The sequence below is a fragment of the Pezoporus wallicus genome, unplaced genomic scaffold, assembly GCF_028554395.1.
Source record: "Pezoporus wallicus isolate ANWC-B61680 ecotype Strahan unplaced genomic scaffold, APGP_CSIRO_Pwel_v1 contig_7853, whole genome shotgun sequence".
Taxonomy (NCBI): Eukaryota; Metazoa; Chordata; class Aves; order Psittaciformes; family Psittacidae; genus Pezoporus; species Pezoporus wallicus.
This window is the reverse complement of record NW_026641765.1, coordinates 99,328-125,211: the sequence shown is the minus strand read 5'-3', so window position 1 is coordinate 125,211 and position 25,884 is coordinate 99,328. Positions and strand designations below refer to the sequence as shown.

The 25,884-nt window shown below is 38.4% G+C and overlaps 1 protein-coding gene across 1 annotated transcript in view; it reads left to right on the top strand.

The window, feature by feature from the left end:
* Positions 1-25,884, top strand: part of PTPN13 (protein tyrosine phosphatase non-receptor type 13) — a 121,932-nt gene that overhangs the window by 7,138 nt on the left and 88,910 nt on the right. The window contains exon 2 of the mRNA XM_057425311.1: positions 21,097-21,216. Within this exon, the coding sequence (XP_057281294.1) occupies positions 21,102-21,216 (115 nt within the window). The 5' untranslated portion in view covers positions 21,097-21,101. The remainder of the gene's footprint in view (positions 1-21,096; positions 21,217-25,884) is intronic.

The following is a 25,884-nucleotide window of genomic DNA, read 5'->3' as shown; positions in this document are numbered from 1 at the left end:
GATAAAGGAAATAACAAGGGAAGAGAATACAACACCTCACCACCAGCCAACTGGTAACTCGCCCTCCCAGCCCGACCAAGCACTGACCGATACCTCCTCCAACCCTGCAGTCCTAGCTCTTCTGGGTAACTCTCAGTTACATCCTGGGCATGATGTGCTGTGGTATGGAGTACCTCTTTGGTCAGTTTAGGTCAGGTGTCCTGTCTCTGCTTTTTCCTGGCTTCCCCTCCTCCCTGGCAGAGCATGAGGCTCACAAAGTCTGTGGCCAAACCAAAACATCATTGTTATCAGCTCTGTTCCCAGGCCGAAAGTCAAAACACAGCGCTGCACCAGCTACCAAGAAGGAGAAAAATGACTGCTACTGCTGAACCCAGGACAGGCTTTTAGGAAGAAAGAGTTTCTCTCCATCCTTCATAGATTCTGTCTTTTAGAGAAGACGGAATCTATGAAGATCTTTTAGAATCCTTTTGTATATCTTCAGTCATCTTTTCTCTGTTCTTAGACCACTGCCCTGCACTTGAAGGAATTTCCTCGTAGCTATTTGAAGGAAAGCTTCAAAAAAGCTTTCAGTAAAAGTTAGCTTATTGATTATTGTTAGAAATCTGTTCAAGGAATAGCAGCAAAAAATAATAACAACACGTCTAATGAATCCACTGAAATACTAAAAAAAAATCCAGGGAAAATTAAAATTTTCATGATTTTTTTCCATAAAAGTAACTTTGACATTTGTGCATGCTGGTGTTTGCATCTGAATAGTTACACTGTGAAGATCAATGAGAATCTCCCTGCTAACTTCACGAGAAATTTGAGTGGGATGCAAGCAGAATACAAATGTCATTGACATTGTTATTGATATGTACCATTAGAGTAGACACTGCAATATAAATTTGTATGTCAGTTAAGAGAAAGTGGTTTCTCACAGGAATAGCAGTTGTGAAATGTTAAATGGCTTGTATTTGAAAAAGGAAGAAATTATTTATCAAGCTAGCTAGAATATACTTCTATAGTACCTGGAAGACTTTGACCAAGAAGGCGTAGCTTTTGAAAATTAGAAAATCAGTATTTCTTGGCAGTGCAAAGAGTTTAAAAATGGAAGGTGGAGAAAAGAAGGAAGGAAAGCACATGCACACACACAAAAAGAGTGGTCTCAATCAAGGTGTGCTGGGCACCTTCAGTTCCCTTTAATCCGTAAAGGCCATACCAGAATGTCCCTGTCATCTCATGTGGTGGCAGTGGAGGCTTCTGTGAACTGAGATTTCTCCCTGAGAAAGGCTTGGATGAATTTTCAGGCCTTCAAATTTGCAAGTACTTTTGGGTCTCCAAACTTAATAGACATTTTTAGGACCTTCCACAATTAATTATCTGATGTGTGGTTTTTTTTATTTATTTCCTTGCGGGGATTTTTTTGTAGATTTTGTAAGCTTTTTTAGGAATTTTGGTCCTCATGCCTTTTTGTTTGTAAGGTGGTTCAAACTCCAAAAATCAGAAATTGGCTTGGGAAGCCTGCTGTAATGATCTGTTTAATAAGATTTGCAAGACACTAAGTTTTTCAGGAAACCCCAGAGCATTAGACTCATGTTTCCCAAAAAGAGGTTTCTTCTGATGCTATTTATTTGACAAATATATACATTTAGCAACACAAGCTAATTCCCAAGAAGCTTAATTTTTGAGTAGCTTGATTTTTCAGTGTGCCTTGTCATTGCAATCCCTTGAATGACCTTAATAAAGAATTTAAAGATTATCCACTTGTAAAGGTTTGCTAGCTGGCAGTAGTGAAAGTTTGATTCATCAGCTATATAGACTCATTTATTGAGTGGCTTTGCAGTTAGGTTATCACATGTGTGGAACAGCCAAATCAGCCTGGAGCTTTAAGCACATGGGCTAATGCGTAGAACTGAATTACTGAAACAGCTTTGCAAAGTTCCTTCATGTCAAAATAAAATGTGTGTGCTCACCACGATTCTTAAAGCCTCTGGTGTTTCAGAAGAGTGTGATTGTAAATTGTAAAAATGAACTATTTTGTTCATGTTTGTTTTCAGTAGGTTTTGATACCACTGTATCCCATTAGCACTAGTGTTTGCTTTAAACAATTGGCAAACAGCTCCAGCAAGAGCAGTTTTCTCCCTTTTTCCTTGCTCCCTGGTTCTATCCTCTATGAATTTGAGGAATTTGATGTATAAAGAAAAAAACCCTTAAGCCTACTTTTTGTTATTTTGTCACAAAATACTAAGGAAAGCCCTAAAAAAAGGTTATTAGAATTTTGTAGTTTTACTTGCATATTTTATCTTCAGAATAGAAAGTATTTTGTATGCTAGAAGATTGTTGTTTGTATTTGTCAGTTTCTGTGGTGGTAACTGTGCGTAGCACAGTTCACACAGTAAATATGGGTGGAAAAAAAGTTTATTCTTGGTAGCTGCAAACATTTACTTCAGAGTGGTTGGTAAAAGCTGGGTGACTGTGAGGCATTACGGGGTCCTTCAAGACCCTTAGCATGTTCTTCTATAGTAAAAGCTAGGCTAATATCTTCACAGCAAACAAAAGAAAATACTCCTTGTGAACTGCTTAATTACAGCTGTCTTACTGGAACAAAATATCATGTGCTGGAAAAGTGTGAATGTGTTCAGAAAGGGATTAGAGAAATTAACAGAACAGAGACCATTAGTGAGTATTAAATTTGACTGTGCACTTATAACCTTCGGCTCAGGAGTTTAATAAACTAGTGATTGCCAAGGAAGGGTGATAGGAGGGGTGGTCTGATCCAGTATAGTACTACTTTTATTGAACATTGCATAGACTTCTACGTACTAAAAGAAATGGGAAGCTCCTCCAAACTGAAAATTTCTTTAATAAGACATCTTTTGTGATCTGCCTTTAAAGCTTGTGTGTGTCCACATGGGCTGACTCACTGTTCAGAGATGAACTCTAGGAATAGAAGGCATCCAAACACTGGGAACTACTGCGTGGCCCAAGAAAATCTGCATTACAGCCGACTCCTGCACTGGTTGCAGTTAGGTCAGTGCTCTAGAGGAAACAACGGTGGTCATGCCTGTTCCTGAAAATGGAGAGAAGTTTCTACCTAGCTGAAGAAGTGTAAACAAGATGTTGGGCTGGCTGGTCAAACTGCAGTTCCTTGCATGTTTGTTCATCCTTTCTGTCATGGAATCCTTATTCCCTTTTATTCAGATCCGTTAAGGAAGGATTAAGTAATGGATAGTCAAGTAATCAAGGAGGTTAATTTTTGTGCATAAAAGTCTAGAGTAAAAATAGTTGCTCAGGAAGAGGGGACAAAAAGACAGGAATACCTTGATGATAACACAAAATCATCTGTAGCAGTATTAGCTGTTAAAGAGGGATGTGAAAATATGCTACCTGATGAAATAATAAAATAGATTATATAAGTAACTGTCATTTTAATTGGTTTCACATGAAAAGCACAACAAAAACAACTTGTAGAGATTTACATAGCATATCACTCATCTGTAAAAGAAATCGAACTATTTTAGAACTGAAGGACATTCTGCAATGATAAAAGGCATTCTTTTTGTTCTTGCTTGACTCAATATCAGATTATTGTTCTGTTGGTACTAGTACATGTGCTGTTTTGTTGGGTGCTCTTTGGCCTTGCATACTGAAATTAGCATAGAATAATCAAAAAGCATCTTTCAGTAAAAACCCTTTTGTTCTGTGATACCAGATAGTGGTGAAATTTGTGTCTCTCAGTACTGAGTATTAAAGAGCGGGATAGAATCAACAAATTGTATTTAATGTAGTATATGAAAATTTCCCTGGTGCTTGCACAGTAGACAATATAGTTGGCAATATCATAGAAAATATTTTTGTGATTCACATCAACCAAACTCTTTGATATATGAATTAATTCTCACCAATTCTGTCCCACCTGTTGCCCCTGCTTTGAGAATGTTAAAGAATTGAAGATCACAGAATTAAACTTTTTACTGTAATATGAACTGCTGGTTTGGAAGTCTGCTGATGATGTAAAATCTTGTTTTTTCTGCTTCCCTCTTCAGTGGTTTTGGAGAAGTGGAAGAGAAACTACTGCCTGTCTAGACCTTAATAATTTATATATAAATTTACCTTTTATGTAGACAACATTCATTTCAAGGCTTATGATGTATTTTCAATGCTAGACTATAAACACCAGTTTAAAAAAACCCAAGCGAACCAACCTAACAACATGACTCTTGTGCCAAGGAGTAATATGCATCTAATAAGAGCGATTTAATTTTATAATACTTCTGGAACCCTGAGGTATATGGTCTTTAAACCATTGTCAGAGGATTTGTGGAACTCAGATTTTTGGGGGGGGTGACAAAGGCTCTAATCATTGACCAGCATGCTTTAAAAGCATTGACCATGCTTTAATATAGAGCAATTGTAAAGTGTGTATAACTTCTGGGTGAGGAGAGTCTAAGTTTCTTTCTTCTTCCTTTCCCCCCCTCCCTCTCCATCTGTCACTTGGAGAAACCTTTTGGTGGTTTTATTGTTTGTAGACTGATGGTGTAAAATAGTGTTAAGTCTTACAGCCACTTTTATAGGTCTGATTATTGTGGAAGAAGATTGCTAAAAAATTGGAGAGTGTGTGATTAAAGGCAAAAGCGGATTGGTACCAGCTGTCTTCAGTTGTTATTTTTTGCCAAAACTCAAATTTGTAATCTGTAAATCTGTACTTTAAAAAAATGCAGCCTGTGATTGGTTCTATGCATTTATTTCCCCCCTAAATGACTGGGGTAATATTCTGCTTCTAGGTAAGTGGCTGAAAAATGATCAGTACTATAAATTAAATTGTAAAAATATTGTAAAGAATTTTGTGAGGGAAAAATATTTTTCATCTACAATTGATTAGTAGTGGTCCACAGGATGCCTTAAGTCTTCCAGTAAGACTTGGCATCTGTAATGATTTATTAATTTATTTTTTTCTTATGAGAAAGATTCCACTGTCCCTAGCTGCTACTTTGTCTGTAAATTAGGTATTTCTTCTTTGGCTAAAACAGTACGTGTATGCTTTTGTGCAAATATGCTTGCTTTCTGTTCTAACTCTACTGTCTGATGAAGGCTTTGTTCTGGTCTCTGTGCATCTGCACAAGAAGGAAGCTATGGATTATTCCTCCCACCATGGACTGTGAAGATACTGCGTTCTCCTGTCCTTTAGATTTAAATCTTAAGATTGTAAAATTTTGTTCCTTCCCTCCCTGTTTGTTTGCAGTTTTCTTACTGGTTTGTTTTTTTTTGTAACTCCTTGCCTTCTTTTGTTAGTATCAAATTGTGTATTTCTGTAAGTGGTGAACCCTTGAGGCTTCTCACTCATTACTAGTACTACCGTTTCTCAGCTTGAGGTAAACCAATACAACTGGTCCACTTTGATAAACTATCATTCAAATTCTGTATTTTATATTCAAAGTTTATAGTAGTAAGACAACATGTATCAAAATTGAAGATGTTTTGAAACTGTTTATAAAACATAAAGTTTTGATATCTGTTTCAGACTACTGCCCAAGTGCTTTTTGCAAAGCCTCATATTTATGACTTGACGTGCTGTATCAATGAATAGTCTTCACTTCTTTTCCAAAGTATTTACTTAGCAATGAAAGATGGAAATAGGAGTTAAAGAGCTTTAGCACATCTTTTTTTCTTGCATAAAACTTTGAAATCTTTTTCCTAAAAGCTATTTAGAAGTTTATGCCATTTATATACTGATAATGCAAATCATATTTTTTTATAACACCCTTTTTTTAAAGTTTGCAAGGTGAAAACTGAAATTCAGGACTGGAAGAAAGTTTAGATTTGTTTAAAAGTTTTAGCCATGCATGGGAAGGATGAAAGTTGGTATGTTGTATGCAGACCATATTGTGTAAGCCTTGAGCTTGTAAGTTTTGGAGGGATGGGATTTTTTGTGTGTGTCATTGTGGTGACATTGTCTGTTTATTTTATATGGTTCTATGGGTCTATTTTAGGTGGTATTTTTGAGTCTCCATGAAATAAAGAGTTGGGGTTAAGATGCTGTACATGAAATTATGAAATTGATTGAGAAGGCAGCAAAATTTGATGTATTCTTTAACTGCAGTCTAACTCCCTGTGGTCCAGCTGCATCAATAAAAGATTCAAGTGCTGTTACATTATCCTTCTATTCTCCTTTCACTTAATCCCTCACTAAGGCAGTAGGTTCACAGGTTACTTCAACCTTCTTCTTGGTTCTTTTCCAGTCCAGCAAGTATAATTTGTACATGGGTGTTATCTGTGTATGTCCTCACTCCCAGTACCTCTCCATTATAATTCATAAGAATGTTCTTGGGAAAAAAAAATTGAAAAATGATGCAGTAACTTGCTTTCCTCTCACACTTTCAGGGCCTGTGGAGGAAAAGTTTCTGCGAGTTTGTCCTTGTTATGCAGCCAAGGGTGTAATACATCTCTTTGTCCTGTAAGTCTACTAATATGAATGCATTTATCATCCAGACAAAGCAAGACTTCCCTGAACTCTGATTTTGGCGACAGCAGGCTTGGCATTGTGTCATGGGAGGAGGCACCGATGTCTTGTTTTTCCTGTTTTATTGGAAATGCCATCTTCTGTAGCTTGTTCTGTCCTGTCATTTCTCCAAGTACCAAAATATTATGCAGTGCAGATAATGATCAGATGGAGTCTTCATCCATTCTAGTGTGTGAAGCTGAATCAAATATATTATATCGTGGACTATCTCTCTGTCTTTACTGTAGATCGGGTTAGTCTGATTTGTGTGGAAGGTCTTGTTACAAGGTCTGTGAATCACCCTTGCAGATTTTTTATGTTGCTGTCAAATGATACTGAGGCTTATGTTCTTTGTGGTAAGTGTCCTTTTTACACTCTGAATCCCATTCACTTTCTTGTCTCAGAAACCTCAAGCTTGGTAATGATTTGAAGCAGGGCAAAAAGAGGTAGATGAATCTCTTGTGAAAAAGCAATGGCATGTTTTCCCATCTATATGAAAGGACTAATAATCATATCACCTTTGAGGGCAGTTAAAACATGGAGAATATTATGGTTGTAGGACTGAAGAAATTATACATAGCCTCTGCATTTTAGATGAATCATACATTGGGTGTGTGTTAGAAATTTGTTCAAGGGGCAGTATAGTCAATTTAACAATTGTTAAGTTGTAAACAGCAGACTGAATCATGCAGTATATAATGATATATTCTGCTGAAGTGCAGTGAACAGTGACAGGCTGAGGGACCGTAGTTAACCAGTCAGATTCTGATTAACTTATATAATTTTGGTACATAGCCATATGTGCTTTGTCAACTCATGTTTTGGAGCAAGATCATCATTTCCTAATCATAGGCATTCTAAGTCTTCAAGTGGCTTTGTCTACTAATTAATCTGGAACTAAAACCTTCTAATTGTAGGATTTAAATTAAACTCTATAAGCTGCTTGGAAAGATGTTGGCCTCTATAAGGAGCTCATTTAAAAAGCAAGCATCTGTGAGCAAAAATGTTAATGTTTTGTGTGGTATCTTTCAGTTGATAAAGTATCTGTAGATAGGCTGCTAAATTAGCTGGTGATAGGTGTCACATGGACTATACTATTGTCAATATTTGGTCTACACCACATCTACAGAGTTGTGTGAAGCAGATGGGCAAAGAGTAGGTAAATCGTGATGTATGTTATCAGTTGCAGGAAGTGGATTAACTGTGGGTGGTTGGGTAATGAAAGTCTGCCTTAAAAAAAGAAGACTATTTACTCAATATCTGCAAGATGGTGGTGAGTAGCATGCTTAGAAACCCTGCTAAAGTTAGGTTTAACAGCGAACCTAAACAACGTGAGAGCTTGAGAAATACTGGAGTATGGAAATGCCAGCAGCAGATGAGTGAGAATTTTGTGAAATCATATAATGAACCAGTAGGGAATAATATAATAATACCATTCCTATAAAGCTTCTTTTCTTTTTTTTCTGGGAAATGGGTCTGTTTCACAGCATTTAAGTATACCCTGCATGTTTGCTGCTTGCTCTCAGATTTTTATGTGCCCTTCAATTTGGTTACTGGTTGGGAATGCATGTGAAGAGAGTATGTACAACTTTAGTCTTAAATTAATTACTGTATGCATGAGTATGAAAGGAAGTGCAGGAAAAAAGGGGTCTGCAATCTGAGAAGATAAATGATCACCTTAGTTGTCACAAATTCTGTGCTTGGGACATGCAGGTGTTGAGTGGAAGAAGGAATCTTGATGCTTGCAGTGTGTGCATCTAACTCAGAGTTAATTATCCTGCATGTTATCCCGTTGGGGTTTTTCTTGTTACTGGCTTCACTGAATACTGTTTAATATAGTTCATGTCTGGACCTTATTGGTAGCTTGCCTAGTTTACATTACATTGACAGATTATCAGTTACTGGGTGAAAAAAATGAGATGTATCCTGTTCAAGGATAATGTAATGATTTTCCAACAGTCCGCTCCTGAGCTTGGTATCACTTCAGGAAGGGGAAACACCGTTTGTATCTCTTGAACAGCAACTAAGTGCTTTCATGAGGTAACAGTTAAATAGGTTATCTTTTCTCTGGAAAGCTACTCACTTACAATGAGAAGAACTTGCCGTGGGAGTCTCTTAAGGACAGGTGTATACACAGATGATGAATGCCATTGAATTCCTTCTCAGGAAATGGTTCTACCTGTTAAGACTTGTTAGCCCTACACTTGCAGTACCATACACATAGAATGAAGAGCTGGTTTCTGGACAGATGGAGGTCTGTTACTACAGCTGTAGTCCACCTGCTGGTATCAAATTTAGTCTTGCAAATGCTTACAGAATCTTACTTTAAATCTGCCTTGGCCAAAGCCTTTAATAGGCTTTAGAGACCCTCTAACAAGGCTTTCAGGTAGTTGACTTCTCAAAATACATAAGTGTTCCTGCCCATTTAGAACTCTGTCCTTCAGAGTTTTTCTCCTTTCCTGCAGCAGAAACTTAAGCCACAAGTGAATTGCTTGGTGTACAGGAAGTACACACGTTCGGGCAAATGCACATATAAATTTTAGAGGCGGGTGGTAAAATAATACATGCATGTGTATATGCACATATATATGTGTGGGGACACACACACACTCTTTCTCACATGGGTGTTCACAAGCACATCCTCCCTGAAGGTTTATGTAAAAGTTCAGAGAGGCAGATATGTAATCTCACTTGACAGTGCTTCTCATTTTCCTTAGTATGTCTGCCTTCATTTGAGGCAGCAGCTTAGCATTTGTTGTCTTTATAATTGCTCTCTGTAGAACAGTTGTTCTGTGGACAAGTCGAATCCAGCCAGCTGCCTGTTCACATCTCTGGTGTTCCCTTGGAACATACCTATTTCCTGATTGGGTCTCTGTATGAGAATGGGATAGCATCAGATACCTCTGTTTTGAAGAGGTAGTTCTCTTGAGTTTGGTGCTTACTTGGAAATATATGAAGTTGCTTTTTAAAGTTAGACACTGATTCCCGCTTAAAATTTCTTTAGCATAGTCTTTGCATATATTTTCACACCTAACAGAAGGACAATATATCACAGACCTTTTTACTTGCATTTTTGAGCATACAAAAAGTATAAATCTTATGCCTTGTCTAAGTAGCTAAGAGCTGTCTGAAAATGAAATTACTTTTATTGCTGCTACAGAAAAGTGAAGAAAATGCAGTACTTAGAATAAGACCTGATATTTGCTACTGTGCTGGAATTAACATTTTCTTCAACTTTCAGATAAACGAGTAAGGATCTCTCATCTTACGCCTTAGTCCTAAAGATGCGGCTGCTCTTGTGTACACAGTTCTTGACAGCTGAAATGTAGGCCTATGTTCTGTCTTGTCTGTTTTTCAGGGTAGAAATCCCGACTTTCACAATAAGAATTAATCATCACTTGTGTGAGTAATAACTTTACTCCCAGACAGGTGAGTTCACAGATAAGATATCCATGGTGTCATCCAGCTGCAGACCTCAGGGTCTGTTCTGTTCCTTATGCCATAGCTCCTTTTTTTTTTTTTTGTCTTCCTAAATATGAAACGAAAAATCATAAGTGTCTGGGTTGCCAGCACATTTCTTTTACTGCTGCAAGTCCTGAGATTCTGTGGTGTTGCCAATGTTGTAGAACACATGCAGTCACTTAAAGAAGTCTGAATTACCAAGGACTTGGAAACATTACTTGAGCATCAAAGACTGAAGAAATGATGCAACATAGACCCTCCACATGGGTAGAACCTTCAGGCACCCTAAAGTTTGAGAACATGATCATTTCCACCCGGAGCTGTAGGGCTGCTTCAGAATTGTTCCTGTCAGTCACCAGGAACAAAAGCATCACTCAGGGTCATGGCTGAGGAGAGTGTTGTTATTCAGGAGATGGTCCATCTCCATCAGTAATTGTTGACTCTCATCAACTGTTTTCACCGAGAGTAATAAATGGTAAAAATGTGAGTGAGGATGTATATTGACTTTAGTAAGAAAGGGCAAGAAAGCTAGGTGTTGCGTAAGACTAGGGTATTAGGTAAAAAAGCCATTGGACTGTTTGTAGCAGCTGCTTAGCCAAAGAGAACACCTGCTAGGTGGTAACTTTTAAATTTATTGGGGTTTTTCTCCTTTTCATAGCAAAACTAAATACTTACAAGTGCAGTTTAGTGGAAGTATTGGTGGGTGGGATGATCCATGTGGGAGTTTAACTCTCTTGTTGAACTGTGTACTTAAACAAAAAAAAATCCTTGTATTGTAGTAGTGTAGCTTCTTTGCCTCCATGTGCCTATGGTAAAGCTGGAGGAAGTGCTAGAGGAGTCAGATGCAGATAGGTGGTATTTTCAGACTTGTTCTGTCACTTGGCCAGGTTTTATTCTGTTGTCAGATATTGTTTCCTTACCAGGCAGTACATATGAAGTAGCTGTTAGTATGAATTGTCCTCTGGATACTAGAATTTTATGGAGTACACAAGTTACACTTCCTGCTAGCAAATTGCTTTCTTGTCATGAGTATGCAAGGGTGCTGCTTTCAAAGTAAAAAACCACAACAGAATTGTTTCTGAAACTGGTACTTTTCTCTCATGAGTACCATACATTAGGTTGTTCTAGCTGTGGAGAAACTATTCTGATGCCACAGTGAAGGATCTCTTCCAATTTCTTTTTCCAAAATGTCTGTTAGTCAAACACATGAGGCTGGCAAGGATTTTTTTTCTCGTATCCGTCCCACCCTTCTCCCACAGGCAGAAGAAATCTAACAAAGTGAACTCCACAGGTCACCCATCATAACAACAGCAAAAGCCATTTGTTGAAGGTTTGGGTTATATATACATATATAGGGTTAAAATCTGGGTTTGAAATAATATTTGATGGGGTCAGGCTGTATACTTATTGAGAGTATGTTGACTTTAACAGGGATTTACAAATACACTACAGTCCTAAACACTCTTCTTGATTAATAAGGTTGGTGGATATTAGAAATATCTTTCCCAATATTTTAGCATGTTAACATCATGATGTTTCTGCACTTATTTGCAAGTCAGCAATTTTCTGATGGAGGGGGGAAGGGGGAGAGAAGAAACAGGAAGAAAAAAATGCTGTAAAGCTTCCTGTAGTTCACTTTCTAATGGCATATCTAAGAAATTTGAGGACTCTTAACTCTGTTGGCGTATCATGCTTAGTTTTTTGCTGATCTAGTTGTGCTGCCTTCATTTACACTGGTTATTATGTTTCTGCAAGGGGCTGTCATGCTGAGAAGAGACATTTTTAAAGCAAGGTACCATCCTCTGTTACTCTGAGTGTAAGGATTTATAATCTATCAGCATCTGAACCCTTCAGTACTGGAGAATATATCTAATACAGTAAAATTCAAATGACTTCATTACCACAGGAGAGACCTTAAGCTAAGTTTTTAAAAACCCACTCTAGAGTAAATTTATCCATTAGCGAAGTTATCTGTTGAGGAATGCTGGCTTAATTTTTTCCTGTTAAATCAGTGAAACTTACTTGTAGAGTCAGTGAGTTTCTAGTCTGTGGCAATTTATATCTTGGTGTTAAACATTTGAGCATTATTGTTCTCAAACACTGGGGTTGTTATGAAGAAAATTGTCTTTGTGTGATATGAAAAAGCAGTTACTCTATACAATTACCACTACTTGTGTTGCTTATCAGAGCCTGATTGTCTTACTTGCAGATACCTTTGAAATGTTGCAGATGGTGGGAAGTAGTACTTATTGACAGGATAATGCTTCCTAGTGACTCTGTGGTATTTAAATCGTGTGCGTGCTACTGTTTCTCCTCCTCTGACCACAGCTTTCATTCCCTCTTCAGCTCTGCTAAAAGCTGCAAGTGAATGAGGCCAGACTTCAGTCATGACCTTTTCATAGTATGTGAGGAATGCGTAGTTCATTTGCAACAATGGAGTAACTGCTGGACTAAAGCTGGAGGTGCCAGTCTTAAGTTCTCTCGGGGTAGTGTGTCCCTGCTGTGGTAACAATGCATGTTACCCACATAGACCTAGCAACAGTTGTGTGCCCTTGTGTACTTCATGAAGAGCACTGCTGTCACTGGGCACTGAAAAAACGCAGGATGGAAGGATGCTGAGGAAGGCATCTTTATTAAGACTGCTGCAGAGTCTGAAATTTGTCTGTCATTAAGTGAAGCTGTATGATAGACAGTGCATCACTACATCATGAAGTTATGTTGTCAATATGTATTTTGCTTGTGATTATTTCATGTCTAGAAGAATTTCATCTGCTATATGTGAATAAGGGTACTATTGGTTGATCTGCTATTTGAAAAGCATTTTTGTTGCCAAGCTGGTTTGCAATCCTGAAATTTCTGCTTCTCCATTTATAAAGCTTGTCTTAGTCACAGGTCCTCTCTTGCTACTTAGCAATTAAAATGAATGTTGCAAGTGTGAGAAATGCACCGAGGAGAGGTACCTCTCCAAGGTGGAGCAGATCAGCAGCAAAATAAGGGAGTTGCCCAAGGATGTTACACTGGCAATTAAACTGAGAGGGATACAAGAGTCATGCCCTGATTTATGTGGATTAAGCATACTTTGTAGTGATAATTATATATTCTTCTGAATAAAATTTTAACATCAGATGTGAAACATCAGCTACCCTGGTGTATAAAAGTTGCCTAGAAAACATGACTTTCGTTATTATTATATACATTTTGGACTGGATTTACTAGTTTGCCTTGCACGAAGCCTCAGATAAACAAGTTTATCTGGTTCTGGTGATAGAGAGACAGAAGAGCAAGGGAAGGAGTCAGCAATAACCCTTGCTTGTCTTCCATTGTAAGTTCAGTCCAATGCTAAAAGCTGATTTCTTTCCACCTTCCAGGAAGGAAAGAAAGCATTTCTCAAGTAAAATAAATATTGGTTGCCCTGGAGATGAGAGCCAAGACTCTCAGTGTCACATTCTTCTGTCTTTCAGACATGGGAATACAACACTGATTTAGGGCTTTGGAAGGAGAAATGCTAATATCTCATCTGTTACAGTGGGTGTGAGAGCATCACTATGCTCAAATAAAAGGCCAACAGTGCCATATACTTCTGGGAGTGCCCTTGTGTTCTTTGTGTTTTGTCACAGATTTGAGCTACTTTCTTTTTCTTTACTTAGGAGGCTTGAGCTCAAGCAGCAAGCTCCCAGTTTGAAGAGGAGATGCAAATTTAAAGAAATTCTCTTGTTATAGTTGGAAGATAAGTCCAGAAGCATGAGACTGCTGACATTTCATCCTGTCTGCCTGCAGAAGACAAAAAGAGAACATGGAAGGAAAAATAGGAGTGGAAGAAGCTAATCTCTTCCGCAATGTGGTGAAGTTCTTGGGTGGTAATACTATTCTCTGCTGACCTCTCCAAAATGAAGGAATAGTACTTATCAGGTGGATGATTGAGCGAAAAGTGCCACAGAAGTATGTGTTTTTGCAGAAGCTTAGATTCACACAACTTCTGGCAGCTATTTAGAGGAGGGAGATGGGATTTACATCTTGTGGGGCTTTTTATCCCCTCTTCGTATCTATAGGAGAAGTGGAAAAAAGTGGTCATGGCACAAAGGTTTGTTTTCTTATCCTTCAAGACAACAAATGAGAATAATGTGCAGTAATTAACTTTAGAGCAGGATTCTAAAAAAAAAATAAATATTACTTATAGTGGACTTGATTAGCTTGTATATTTCCCTTGATTGTGTGCTTGACTTGAATATTTTTAAATAATTCCTTGTTTTCTGAGTAGTCTATGCAAATTGGACCTGCAGCTATAGGAAACCACATTTTATGTGCACACATCCAAGTATGTGCATATTTGAAAATCAGGTTTCAAAGACTACTGAAGCACAAGCTTTCTAACTTGGCTCCAGGGTTCTGCACTTAAGCAGTTTCAGCAACAGTATTATTGAGGATAAACTAATTGATAGATGCATGCCAGGTCTTCTTCAGGGGTGTAAGATGTGGGTCAATGTAAATAAATAGGAGAGATGCCAGCTTTCTGAAATTACAGGGCATGGTAATGACTGCAGATACTTAGGCTCTACAATGGGAGAGGCCAGACTTTCAAAACTCTTCAGGTATAGCTCCAGTTTGGTTTCACTGGGTTTCATGAACATTGAGTGCTTTTAGAAAGCACTTCACGCTTTCGAAAAAAAAAAAAAATAAGGAGCTAATCATGGCTTCAGAAAGGTGATTTTTAAGAGGTTCTTTTGGACAGAATTGTCTTTTTAGAGAGGAGAGGCTGAGGAAGAGCTCTTTGCTTATCTGCTGGGAGGAAAGTGCTCCTTGGAAATAACCACCTTTTGCCTAAGTATACCTGTGGAGCAAAGGGGCAATAATGCTCCTGTTTGGGACAGATGAACTCATTTAGCAGTGTTGTATATGAATGAAATAAAGTGCTTTTTTTCATTGCAGAAAATATTTTGGATGCATATAGACTGTGTGACTAAAGCAGCTCTTCTACATGTTTCTTGGAAATGTATTCTGATATCAAATAAGTATGAGGTACTGCAGGCATCTTAGCTGACGTTTTTAAAGCAGAGCTTTTGACTTAAACTTTTGGTTCTGAAGTTATGAGAGGGAAAAATGCTGATGCAGAAGGCAAGTTAAAAAGCAAGGGATATGTATTACTAAAACCAAAACACAAAGCTGTGAAGCAGCAGTTAAGTTGAAGCAGTTTAGCTTTTGACTTTCAGGCTGTTTTTAGGAACTTGACAAAATTACTGACATTATAGTCTTTATTAAACACAATAATAGCAATATTATTCTTAATTCAGTAGCTGGTAAAAATTCAATACAATCTGGAAAGAATAAGCCATTAAAATTTTCCTAATTTTTGGTTGCTGTTGGAGAACTTAAATTTCAAATTTAAAATGCATAAGGGAAAAAGTTGGTGGTTGAGCAAAAACAGAATTTTGAGCGAGGTGTTTTGAAAACTGCAATTTATTTGGGGGTGGTGGAGGAAGTAATACTTTGTAAGTAGTCTTTTTGACAGTATTACTTGGTGTGAGGTGCTGCTCCTGTTTTCCCTCTTACCTCAAACTGAGAAAATGTCAGGCTCAGAAAAATGTCAGCACCTCATGCGCCATGTTGGTGCTGCCTGGATGTTCCATAGATGGTGTGCTTTTAACACAGGTTGTTGGGGCTGTAGAGCATAGGGGCAAGGAGGTTAGTAAGCTTGCTTTACAGGCAAGAGACAGAACTACCCATCCCACTCACCAGGGAGTGTATAAGCTGTCTGCCTTAGAGGGAGGAGCTGGCAGTTGGTCCTCATGAGGTAAACAGCCTTTTTAAAGGAAGTGTTTGAGATAGGGGAGAGGCCTTTGGCTTAAGCAGCATTCTTTCTTAGAACTGTGCTGCCTGCATGGCTTAGGGATGAATGGCGTGGAGGGTGAGAAATTGCACTCAGGGCTTGTTGATACAAATGATTTACACCTGAATTTACTCTCTTGTCCTCCAGCGAAAAAAAGCTGCCTCCACATGATGTAAATCCTTTCCTTTGGAAATAAATTCTGTCCCAGTACAAGCAACTTGAAAGTAATGTTCATGTAACCTGGAATTCTATGATTCTATATGCTTCTCCAGTGTTAACTGTTTTGTCTACTGTATTCCTGCATCGTGCTGTGTTCTCTGCCGTGTGAATGTCCCTTTTTGGATGTTCTGTGGCTATGATTGTGGGTGGGTTTTGGGTGTATGTATGGGGAATCCACACCTTCACAGTTCATGCTGAGTTTATACCACCTAGCCCTTTGTCATGCTTCCTGATCATGACTGCACCTGGACTTCTCACCTTGTAAAGCAAGGTGTAGAATCAGGATGTGCTTAGTTGTGTAAGCCTCGCAATCCCATCTTCAACTAAGTGTCCATGTGGCTTCATAGTAAGATGCCACCATGATGTTTTCCGAAGGATAAAGGAAATGAACTCATCTGTAGGTGCATTTTTCCATGTTCTTCTATCTGCCCTTTCTTTACTTCAAGGAGTGAAAGGAGCAGGGCATAGGATGCAAGCACAGTAGATCATGCCTATCTTAAATGAAGAGGAGACAGGGAGAGGACTCATTGCAAGAAAGTGGCCTGACAGGAACTGAAGACTCCTGTGAGAACTCTGCCAATGACACTAGTGAGCCAGTCAGCTGATAACACTTTGCCAGTCAACTTGATATACTGAAAACCACAGGAACTGCCAGGAACATCTTTGGAAATCTGAATCAGACTGGTTGGTACTGTTAGTATAAGAGAAAAGTCTTTACTTACAGCTTTGTGTGCTGTCATTTCAGGCCAATACTATTCAACTTTCCTGAGATCCACTCACACTTTCTCCTTGGATTAGCCCCACTTTGCTCAACTGAAATGAGCTCAAAGTTTACCCTTAACAGAGAGAGCTCATCTTTATTCCGTCTTTTCTTTCCTGCATTTTAAGAGGTTGCTGTTCTTAGTCTGCTGTCCCCTATTGCTATCACCTAGCTTCCTTTCTCTGAGTTCTTAGAAATAGGAGTTTACATGCACTTTTTAAATTATAGAATCACGGAATGGTTTGGGTTGGAAGGGACCTTAAAGATCATCTTGTTCCAACCCCCTGCCATGGGCAGGAACACCTTCCACTAGATAAGGTAGCTCAAAGCCCCATCCAGCCTGGCCTTAAACGCTTTCAAGGATGGGGCTTCGTGAAATGGCGATAGGCTGAGAAAGTTGGGGCTGTTCAGCCTGGAGACGAGAAGGCTGCTTGGAGACCTCATAGCAGCCTTCCAGTATCTGAAGGGGGCCTATAAGGATGCTGGGGAAGGACTCATCATTAGGGGCTGTAGTGATAGGACAAGGGGTAACGGGTTAAAACTTAAACAGGGGAAGTTTAGATTAGATATAAGGAAGAAGTTCTTTACTGTAAGGGTGGTGAGGCAGTGGAACACGTTGCCCAAGGAAGCTGTGAATGCTCCATCCCTGGCAGTGTTCAAAGCCAGGTTGACATGGTTTAGTGACATGGTTTAGTGTGAGATGTCCCTGCCCATGGCAGGGGGGTTGGAACTTGATGATCTTAAGGCCCTTTCCAACCCTAACTATTCTGTGATTCTATGATTCTATAATTTAATTGGAAAATGAGCATTACACAATGTTATATAGCCATGAACATAGCTGCAATTAGAGGGCTAAGATGTGAAGGTAGACAGTCCATATGGTTTTGATACAGTATTCTACAAAAACTTTGTTTTTCTCTTACATAAGTTACTTTGTACTGTCATTATGTTGCAATTTACGGAACTTCAGGCATTAGGCATCACCAGATCTGTTGTACATCTTGATCACTTAGCACTTCAGCTTCTGTATTAAGGACCGGACACTTTATTGAAGGTTCTGAGAATTTGAGACAGCAAATCCAGAAGAATTGTGCATTGTAAATATTATCATTCCTACAAATTTCTCCTTTCTCCATGCGAAAAACATCCATTGCAAACAAACTGGTGGGGAAGAAGTATGTTTTTAGCTCGGCACTTTCACTGTCAGCTTCATCATGTTAAATTAATGCTACTTGGCTGCTAACAGATAGTACAGATGGATAACTCTGGCCATGCATTTTCCCAAAAACACTTCACTACAACTTGCTTCAATCAGTTCCTCAATTGCAGAGATCCATTTCATGGAAGCTTCTTTAATCTTCAGACCTGTTGGTCTGCTCTTTGCTGTGTGACAGTCAAGCACTGCAGCTTGAAGATAGTTTTGAGGAGGAAAAGCAATAGTTACCAAAACAAAGTTGCCAAAAAGTTACCAAAACAGGTAGGCTACAACTAGAATCCTACTCCAATCCCAACTTGTGCCTTTTTTCATGTGGCTGTGTTTGTAATCATTGATGTGTTGTTGTATTCTTCTCATGGACCAGAAAAGGGCAACAAAGCTGGTGAAGGGCCTGGAGCACAAGTCTGATGAGGAGCAACTGGGGTTGTTTAGTCTGGAGAAGAGGAGGCTCAGAAGGGACCTTATCACTCTCTACAACTACCTGAAAGGAGGATGTAGAGAGGAGGTGGCTGGTCTCTTCTCCCAAGTAACAACAGATGGGACTAGAGGAAATGGCCTCAAGCTGTACCAGGGAAGGTTTAGACTGGATATTAGAAAAAGCTGCTTCACCAAAAGGGTGGTCAGGCATTGGAACAGGCTGCCCAGGGCAGTGGTGGAATCACCGTCCCTGGAAGTGTTCAAAAACTGTGTAAAGGCCCTTAGTGACTTAGTGGTGGACTTGGCCATCCTGGGGCAACAGGTGGACTTGATGATCTTGAACGTCTTTTCCAACATATTTGCTTCTGTGATTCCAAAATTAATGTGAAATGTTTTGAGTTTGGTGTGTTGTGATACTTGGTTTTATTTGTCAAGCTACTGCTATCTGTGATATTCAAGCAGATCTTACTGCTTACACTGCTACAGCTGATGTCTGCATGGCTGGGTAGATATGCATGCACTTGTTACCGCGATCAAGAAGTGTGTTTTCTGTAGAATTCTTTTACTGTTTATGTAGCATGTTTGGGAGTTTGAGCAGACATGCTTATGGTCTTTGGAGTGATGTTACATAGGGAATCAGCTTATATCTGCTACAGAACAGTCCATGCTATTAATCATAGTTAAAAAGAATCATGATTCTGCAGGATGGAAAAAAGGGGAGCGGCAGAGAAGGATTCTGGGGGCGGAGATTTTCGGAAGTGGTGGTGGTGTGTTCAGCATACTTTCTTTAGAATGTTTCATACAGAAAGTTTTCATTTTCAGATCATACATTTTTAGTCCCTAGGAGAAGATGAAATCTCTTAATCTGAATAATACAGTTTGATTCTAGGTGTACATACTGAAATTTGACACAGTACAAGGAAACCAGAAAATTCCCTGGTATGGATTATAGACCAGACACTTTGCCAGGTGTATGTGAATCTCATACTGACTAGAAAAAATGTTTATCTCTGGCTTTTCATCCATTTATTACAAGTCTGTAGCAAGTCCCTAGCTTTCTATTTTGAATGGTGTATTTTTGTCTTTGGGGAATTCAGATTTCATCTTTCTTTTGAATGTGGTGTGGATCTGTTTTTACTTCCATTATCTTTTGACTTTTGAACATTAATTGTTGAAAATGTATCTGGCCTAGTAAATATGCTGAATAATTGAATAGCAAAAATTGTTAAGCTGTTAAGTAAGGAAAAATAAGTGGTCTGCAATGCAGCCAATAGTATGTAATTTTTTACAGTGTAGTACAGAATTCCAGCTGAAAAGGCTCTGGGTAGTACTTCAACAAATATCTTCAAAGCCCATGTTTTCAGCTAGAAGTTGCAGAATATTCAGCCTTTTATATTGCCATTGTATGAGCCTGGTTATCTGAAAGTAAAAAAACATGGAAGGCATGAAACTACCTAGACAGTTTGGAAATGAAATACAACTAGTCAGCCTTTCCTGCTTGCAGATTGTTAGATTAATAGCCATGAGTGACAGTGACATCTGAGCCAGGTTTCTATGCTGATAGGGAGGCTCCAGATAGCTGATTGAGAGGAAGCGGGAGGAACTTCCTCTCTGTTGGTACTCTGTTGGTTCCTCTGTACTGTTGGGTCAACTAAAGCTGTTGGTATCAGTTACTGATCTCGGGCCAATATACATTGCTTGTGGAACTGTGGTTTTCATTTTCAGCAACAATTTTGGGGCCTTTTAGACCTAACAAACTTGTCACTGATGATTGACAGTATACCTTGGACTCTTGCTGCAGCTCACTGTCTCAAGATTTTATTCTTTGGGCTTTAGAGAGAAGCAGAGAGAGAAGCAATTGCAGCTGCATCTAAGTCAGAAATATAAATTAGTGCAAGTGCTAAGTCTCAGAACATTTAGTGTGTATAGACAGCTGGAGTAATTAAGCAGACACATGATGCATTGGATCCTGAGCTTACCGAAATGATGAAGCTTTGACTTTCTCAGAATATTTAGGGATGCTTTCTTCGGTTTTCAAAATGGTTTTGGGCAATTGAATGTCATATTGTGGTATGGTGAAAATGCTTTAAGTTGTTGAAAAAATACTAAGGCCTGACCTCTTTTAGCTCAAGAAAGAAATCTTTATTTGTTTTCTGGTGGTGCAATATGTAGAGTGGAGCTAACTGTTTTACTTAGCTTTTGTAAATGTATGAAGAAACTGAACAAAGGAGATAACTATCAGTTCCACAGCTAGCTTGCTTGCTTGCCTGTTTAGTTGTAAGACAGTATAAACAGCCCCTTGAAGATATATTGGAAGAGCAGCTTCCTTTCCTAACAGCAGCTTGACTTAAGCCTGTCAAAATAATGTTAATAGCTGATTTATGTTAATAACCTGTAACTACTAATCATTCTGGGATTTTTTTTTTTTTTTTAAACAGAGCAAACTCTTGCCCATAGCATGCAACCTTGTTGAGTTGATTCCTTAGTACTCCACAGTATTAATATGGATCATTGTTGTTTTAACCTAAGTTTTTCTTCTTCATAGTAGCAGATGCTCAAAGTTCTTGCCACGGTGACTGTTTTGTAGTATTTATATTTGATGGTTTCTTTTAATGTTAGAGATTTATTTTGTGACTGAAAGTTGAACATGGGTTATTACTAGTTGAATACTGCATGCAAGGGCAAAATAACTTAAATCAGTCTGTCTCATTTCCTAGGTAACATGCATGTATCACTGGCAGAGGCTCTGGAGGTTCGGGGAGGGCCATTGCAAGAGGAGGAAGTATGGGCAATTTTGAATCAAAGTGCAGAGAGCCTTCAAGAACTATTCAGAAAAGGTAAGCATTTTTAAAGACTCATATATACAGAACTGGAAACATTTTCATCTGTCTTGTACCTTTGCACCCTCTGAAAGTGTTCTCTGTTGGATACTTCATAAAGATTCCAAAGGGATTCCAAAGGGAGATGTGAGCAGAAGCTGTCACAAAGCGTTTAATTTCTGATCAAACTTGCCTTAGCATTATAAATAGGAAATTATGTCAAGTTCTCTGAAATATTTTTTTGGCAGGCAAATTATGGGTAGTTTTGATATCACAGACAAATTTTCTTTTTCCCCTTTACCAGCAACCTCCCAGCCCATGCATGTGAGGAGTGTTCCTTATTAGGAAGCTGAGTTATTTGGAATTATTAGGAATGCTGAGTTTATTGTTGCAATTTGACTAACTGCCCCATCCCCCTGTTTCTTGTATTGCAAGAAAGGGAAAGCTGGTACCTTAATTTCCTCTCTCTTTCTCATCGGAGAGAGAATCAGAGGAATGATTTTTGTTTGTTTTTTCTGAAAGAGGACAGGTTGTTGAGACCAAGTGAGACCTTGACTAAAGAGAGATCTTGAATGATTAGAGCTTTACTCTTGTACGCTTTACAAGAATCAACACATTAAGCTCCATTTTGAAATCTACCTGAAAGATCACAAGTATATAGAGCGAAACCACTTAAGACATTGTCCTAGGTCTAAATTCTTTTTGAGAATGAAGTCTTCACTGAAAATAAGAGCTGACCCTTTCTTGACATGAGAGCAGTGCAGAAAAGAGTTACCGTAATGACTCTGAAAGCTGCATGCAGGTGTTGATAATGAGAACACAGACTTCCTTCAGAGGGACAAGTACTGAAAGATGAGAGCACAAACTGGAAATCTGCCCTAGGGCTTCTGGTATGTGCTTTTAATGTGTTTGTCAGTGAAGACTGGCTAAGGTGGCAGAAGCTTCTGGTCTTGTCTTCCTATCAGTGAAGACCAAAATACAAATTCATATAAAATCAGTGCCAGAAGAATCTGTTTCTTGTTGGAGGTGAAGCTGTTTTATTGGTTGTTTTTCTGTTATTTCAGCAAACTATTTTTAGTTTCATGCTATTAATTAACCTGGGATGTAGCCTGGTGGTAAAATGCACTTCAAGAGACACCAAATGAAAGAGGTTTACTATATAGCTAAGGCTGACAATGGCAATATAATTTCTCCCATCAAGATTAGGATAACCAGATAGTCTTTAATGAAGATTTGGCTTTGCAAAGGAAACAATATAGAAACTTTTTTGGTCATCTTGAATATCAGTTTCTGTGCTGGCTTGTAAAGATGCATTGCAGAGATGCAGGAACAGGGAATGCAGAGGTTCCTGTAGGTTTGTCTGACTCAATTTTGTTCTTTATTTGTGGAGGACTTATAACGAACAGGTGTCCTAGAGGAATCTGTTTTCTTTGGTCAAATTTCAGACCTAGCATACATCATGGAAGAACTATTTTGTGCCAGAGGGCAAGTTTCCAAAATTTTTCAGAACTGACCAATTGCTCCTTGGCAGAGATCAAAGACGCAAGCTTTTAGCTCCTGCAAGTCCATAGTGTATTTGGCTTTGACTAGTCTTATAGATGCTCTTCTTGCTCTGGAGTCCGTGAACATGTTGTTCTGTAACAAAATCTAAGTTTTGAGTGTTTTCTATATTAAATTTCTTTAAAAAAAATAAAATAAGGCATACTGTTCAACAGTCTGTTGTCCAGCTGTTTTGAAATGGGGGGGATAAAAAGGACGTAGAAACTATCAACTCTTGAATTGCTGTCTGTTGCCAGTCTCCCTGCACCAGCCACACAACCACAAACACTTAAAGGAAATAGAGCCCAAGTAACCATTTATTTATTTATTTTAATAATGGAAAAGTTTTGCCAGTCTATTCAAAGTTGAATATCCTTGCTAGTACTCCTGTCAACTGAGAACATATTCTTCAATTAATTTGGTACTTAAACTAGTTTCAGGAGAACAGGCAACAATGCCCCAAACCAACCTTCTGTTCCAGATTTAATGACTTATTTATTTATAAAATACTGCATGTGTTTTAGTGAGTATATTTTCTTATCCATCAGTGAGTAAACGAAGGACGTAATGAAAATCCATGTCTTACATGGTTAATCACATACCACACCATGTCTAATTAATTCAGTGACTGGTGCAGAAATGGGCATAATTTTATGCCTATTTGTATTTGCAGTTCTAACAGGTGTTGAATTCTTCAAAAACACTTTATAAACTGATTCCAGTTGTTACAAGCAGTGAAAGATTAGCTTGAAATGCCCAGTTGCTTATCACTGATTTAGAAGATCAACTCTGGTAGCTGTCTTGTCAGCATATTGCAAGCTGTTAAATGGTGGAGAAAGACAATCTAGCACGCGGTTGCAGATCTGACATCAATTGGACTAGTGATGTTGAGATTAATCTGGAGATTTGAAAAGGCCGATACCAGACCTGCCCTTCTCTTACATCTGTTTAATTATCTGCAATAACTATTTTGTTGTTGAGAGGGTGTATCAGCTGTTTTAGACATGCTGCATCATGTATTCAGTACTCCATGAGGTCAAATGAACAGGTCTTTGAAGTTAAGTATCTCAAATATGGGCATTTAAGAAGCATGTAAGTGTGCTCTCTGTTGCTGCAAATTACAAGCCAGGCTTCCCTCTCATTTGGTAGGTTTAACTGGAAAAGGTTTATCAAAACAGAGAGTGATTAAGACTTCATTTGTTGCTTAGGCCACTCCTAATACTAGAGCATGTACTGTGGATTCTGTAAATAACTGGACCTTATGTTTCAAGGTGTGTCGGGGGGGGGGGGGGGGGGGGGGGGAGAGAAGAGGAAAAAAGTCTGTTAATAAAAAAGTAGGTTGAGCAAAGAAAGAGACACTTTACAAATTGACTGTCTTGCAAATTTGTATATGAGGAATTATTTATGTAAAAAAAAGTATTAACATCTGAAAGTGGATGTGAAGGACAATTGTGTTTTGGGGGGGACCTGAATATCTTGTTGACAGTCATAGCATTATATCTGCTTAGCAAAGGAAGGCAGAATGTGAAATGTGTTGATGGGCATTATTGCTGGGTCTTGAGTAGTTGTAGACCTAGTTGAGATGCAGAGGGGAAAGCCTATTTCAATTGAAAAGAGAGAAAACACAATGGGGGGGAGGGGGTGGAGGGGAGGGAATCCACCTCACTTTCCAGCCACTCCTTTCTGTCAACTATTAAGTAGTCAGTTTTTTCCCTTTACCGGTAACTGTTGAGGAACGATTATTTTTTTTTTTTAACCTTCTGGTAGCATTTGATCTTTTGATAGCTGAGGAGGAAAGAGATCAGGCTTTTGTGGGTCTTGGTGTGGTTTTTCTGATTTTGTTTGGTTGTGGGTTTTTTGGTGTGAGTTGTTTGGCTTTTATTTTATTTTTATTTGGATTGTTCTCTGCTCTTTTTAAGGTATTTATTTTGTGTCATGGAATGAAATGTACATCACTTAGGATCTTTTTTGCTGATCGCTGTGGCTTAAGAGAGAAAACAAAAGTGAAGGATCTTGAATTGTATTCTATATAGTCTGGGAATTCAAAGTTACCTGCCATCGATATTGTAAAATGGATCTATTTTAGATTTCTACCTGAACTTACTGTTTCTTATAATATAGTGGGCTTTTTTTTTCATCTTTGGCTACTTGTATCCTGTTAAATCATGTAAAAGACTTTTTCATAAGTCTTTAATTTGTTTGGCAGATGTAGCTAACGGTTGTTTTAGTTTTTATTGCATTCAAAAACAGTTCACTGTCTCACTTTAAGTAAGAGCACATTATCTCTGTCTTGGCGCTACTTGATAAAACGGTACTCTCACAAGTGTTTTGTTACCAAGTTGCATAGTTCTGGAGTTAACTGGGAAGGCTGGCAGCACTAGCGCAGTTCAAAACCTGCTGGATAGAAAATTGGCCAGGAGCCATATCCTGAATTCCCGTGCTTTAATCTCTTTTGGTTTGGTTTGGTTGGTTGTGTGTTTTTTTTTGTTTTTGTCATTTCCCCCTAATACATTTCTCTTACTGGTCTTGTAAATTCTGAAAGCCTGAACAGAAGATGACATGATTATTATGATTGCAGACTGGTTTCTGTTGCTTCCTTATGATCCCTGGCTATTTGATGTATTGCATCTTTGATACTTTCTTTTCTTAGGTTAAATCTGCATAGTAGAAACTTTGAGACAGTTATTTTTGTTTGTGACGCATGCCTTAAGGAAGGAAATGGAGAATGAGTTACTTTATTCTCATCCTTTGTAACAGTACATCAGATTCCCCAAGTTGTGATGTAGGCAGTATTAGTTAAAAGCTTCTAAAAGAGGAAGCTAAGAAAATGTCAACAAAATGAGCTTGGCAAAATCAGCCCTTTTTCTAAACTTACAGTTAAACACATCCATTGTACATGGCTTCAGATCGTGAAAATTGTGGACAGCAATACTGCATGTGGATAAACAAATTCAGCCTCTATATCTGTAGGGGACAAATGTGTGTTCCAAAGTTTGTTTAAATTAATATTGGTAAGATGTCAGGTAAATGTGGTGGGTTTTTTACTGTTCTTAAAACTGTGTTTCAGTCTCATTGTTTCTGCAGTATGTTTCAGAATATGAAAAGTTCATATGTATTTAAAGTCTTTGTCGTATAAAACATTAAGAT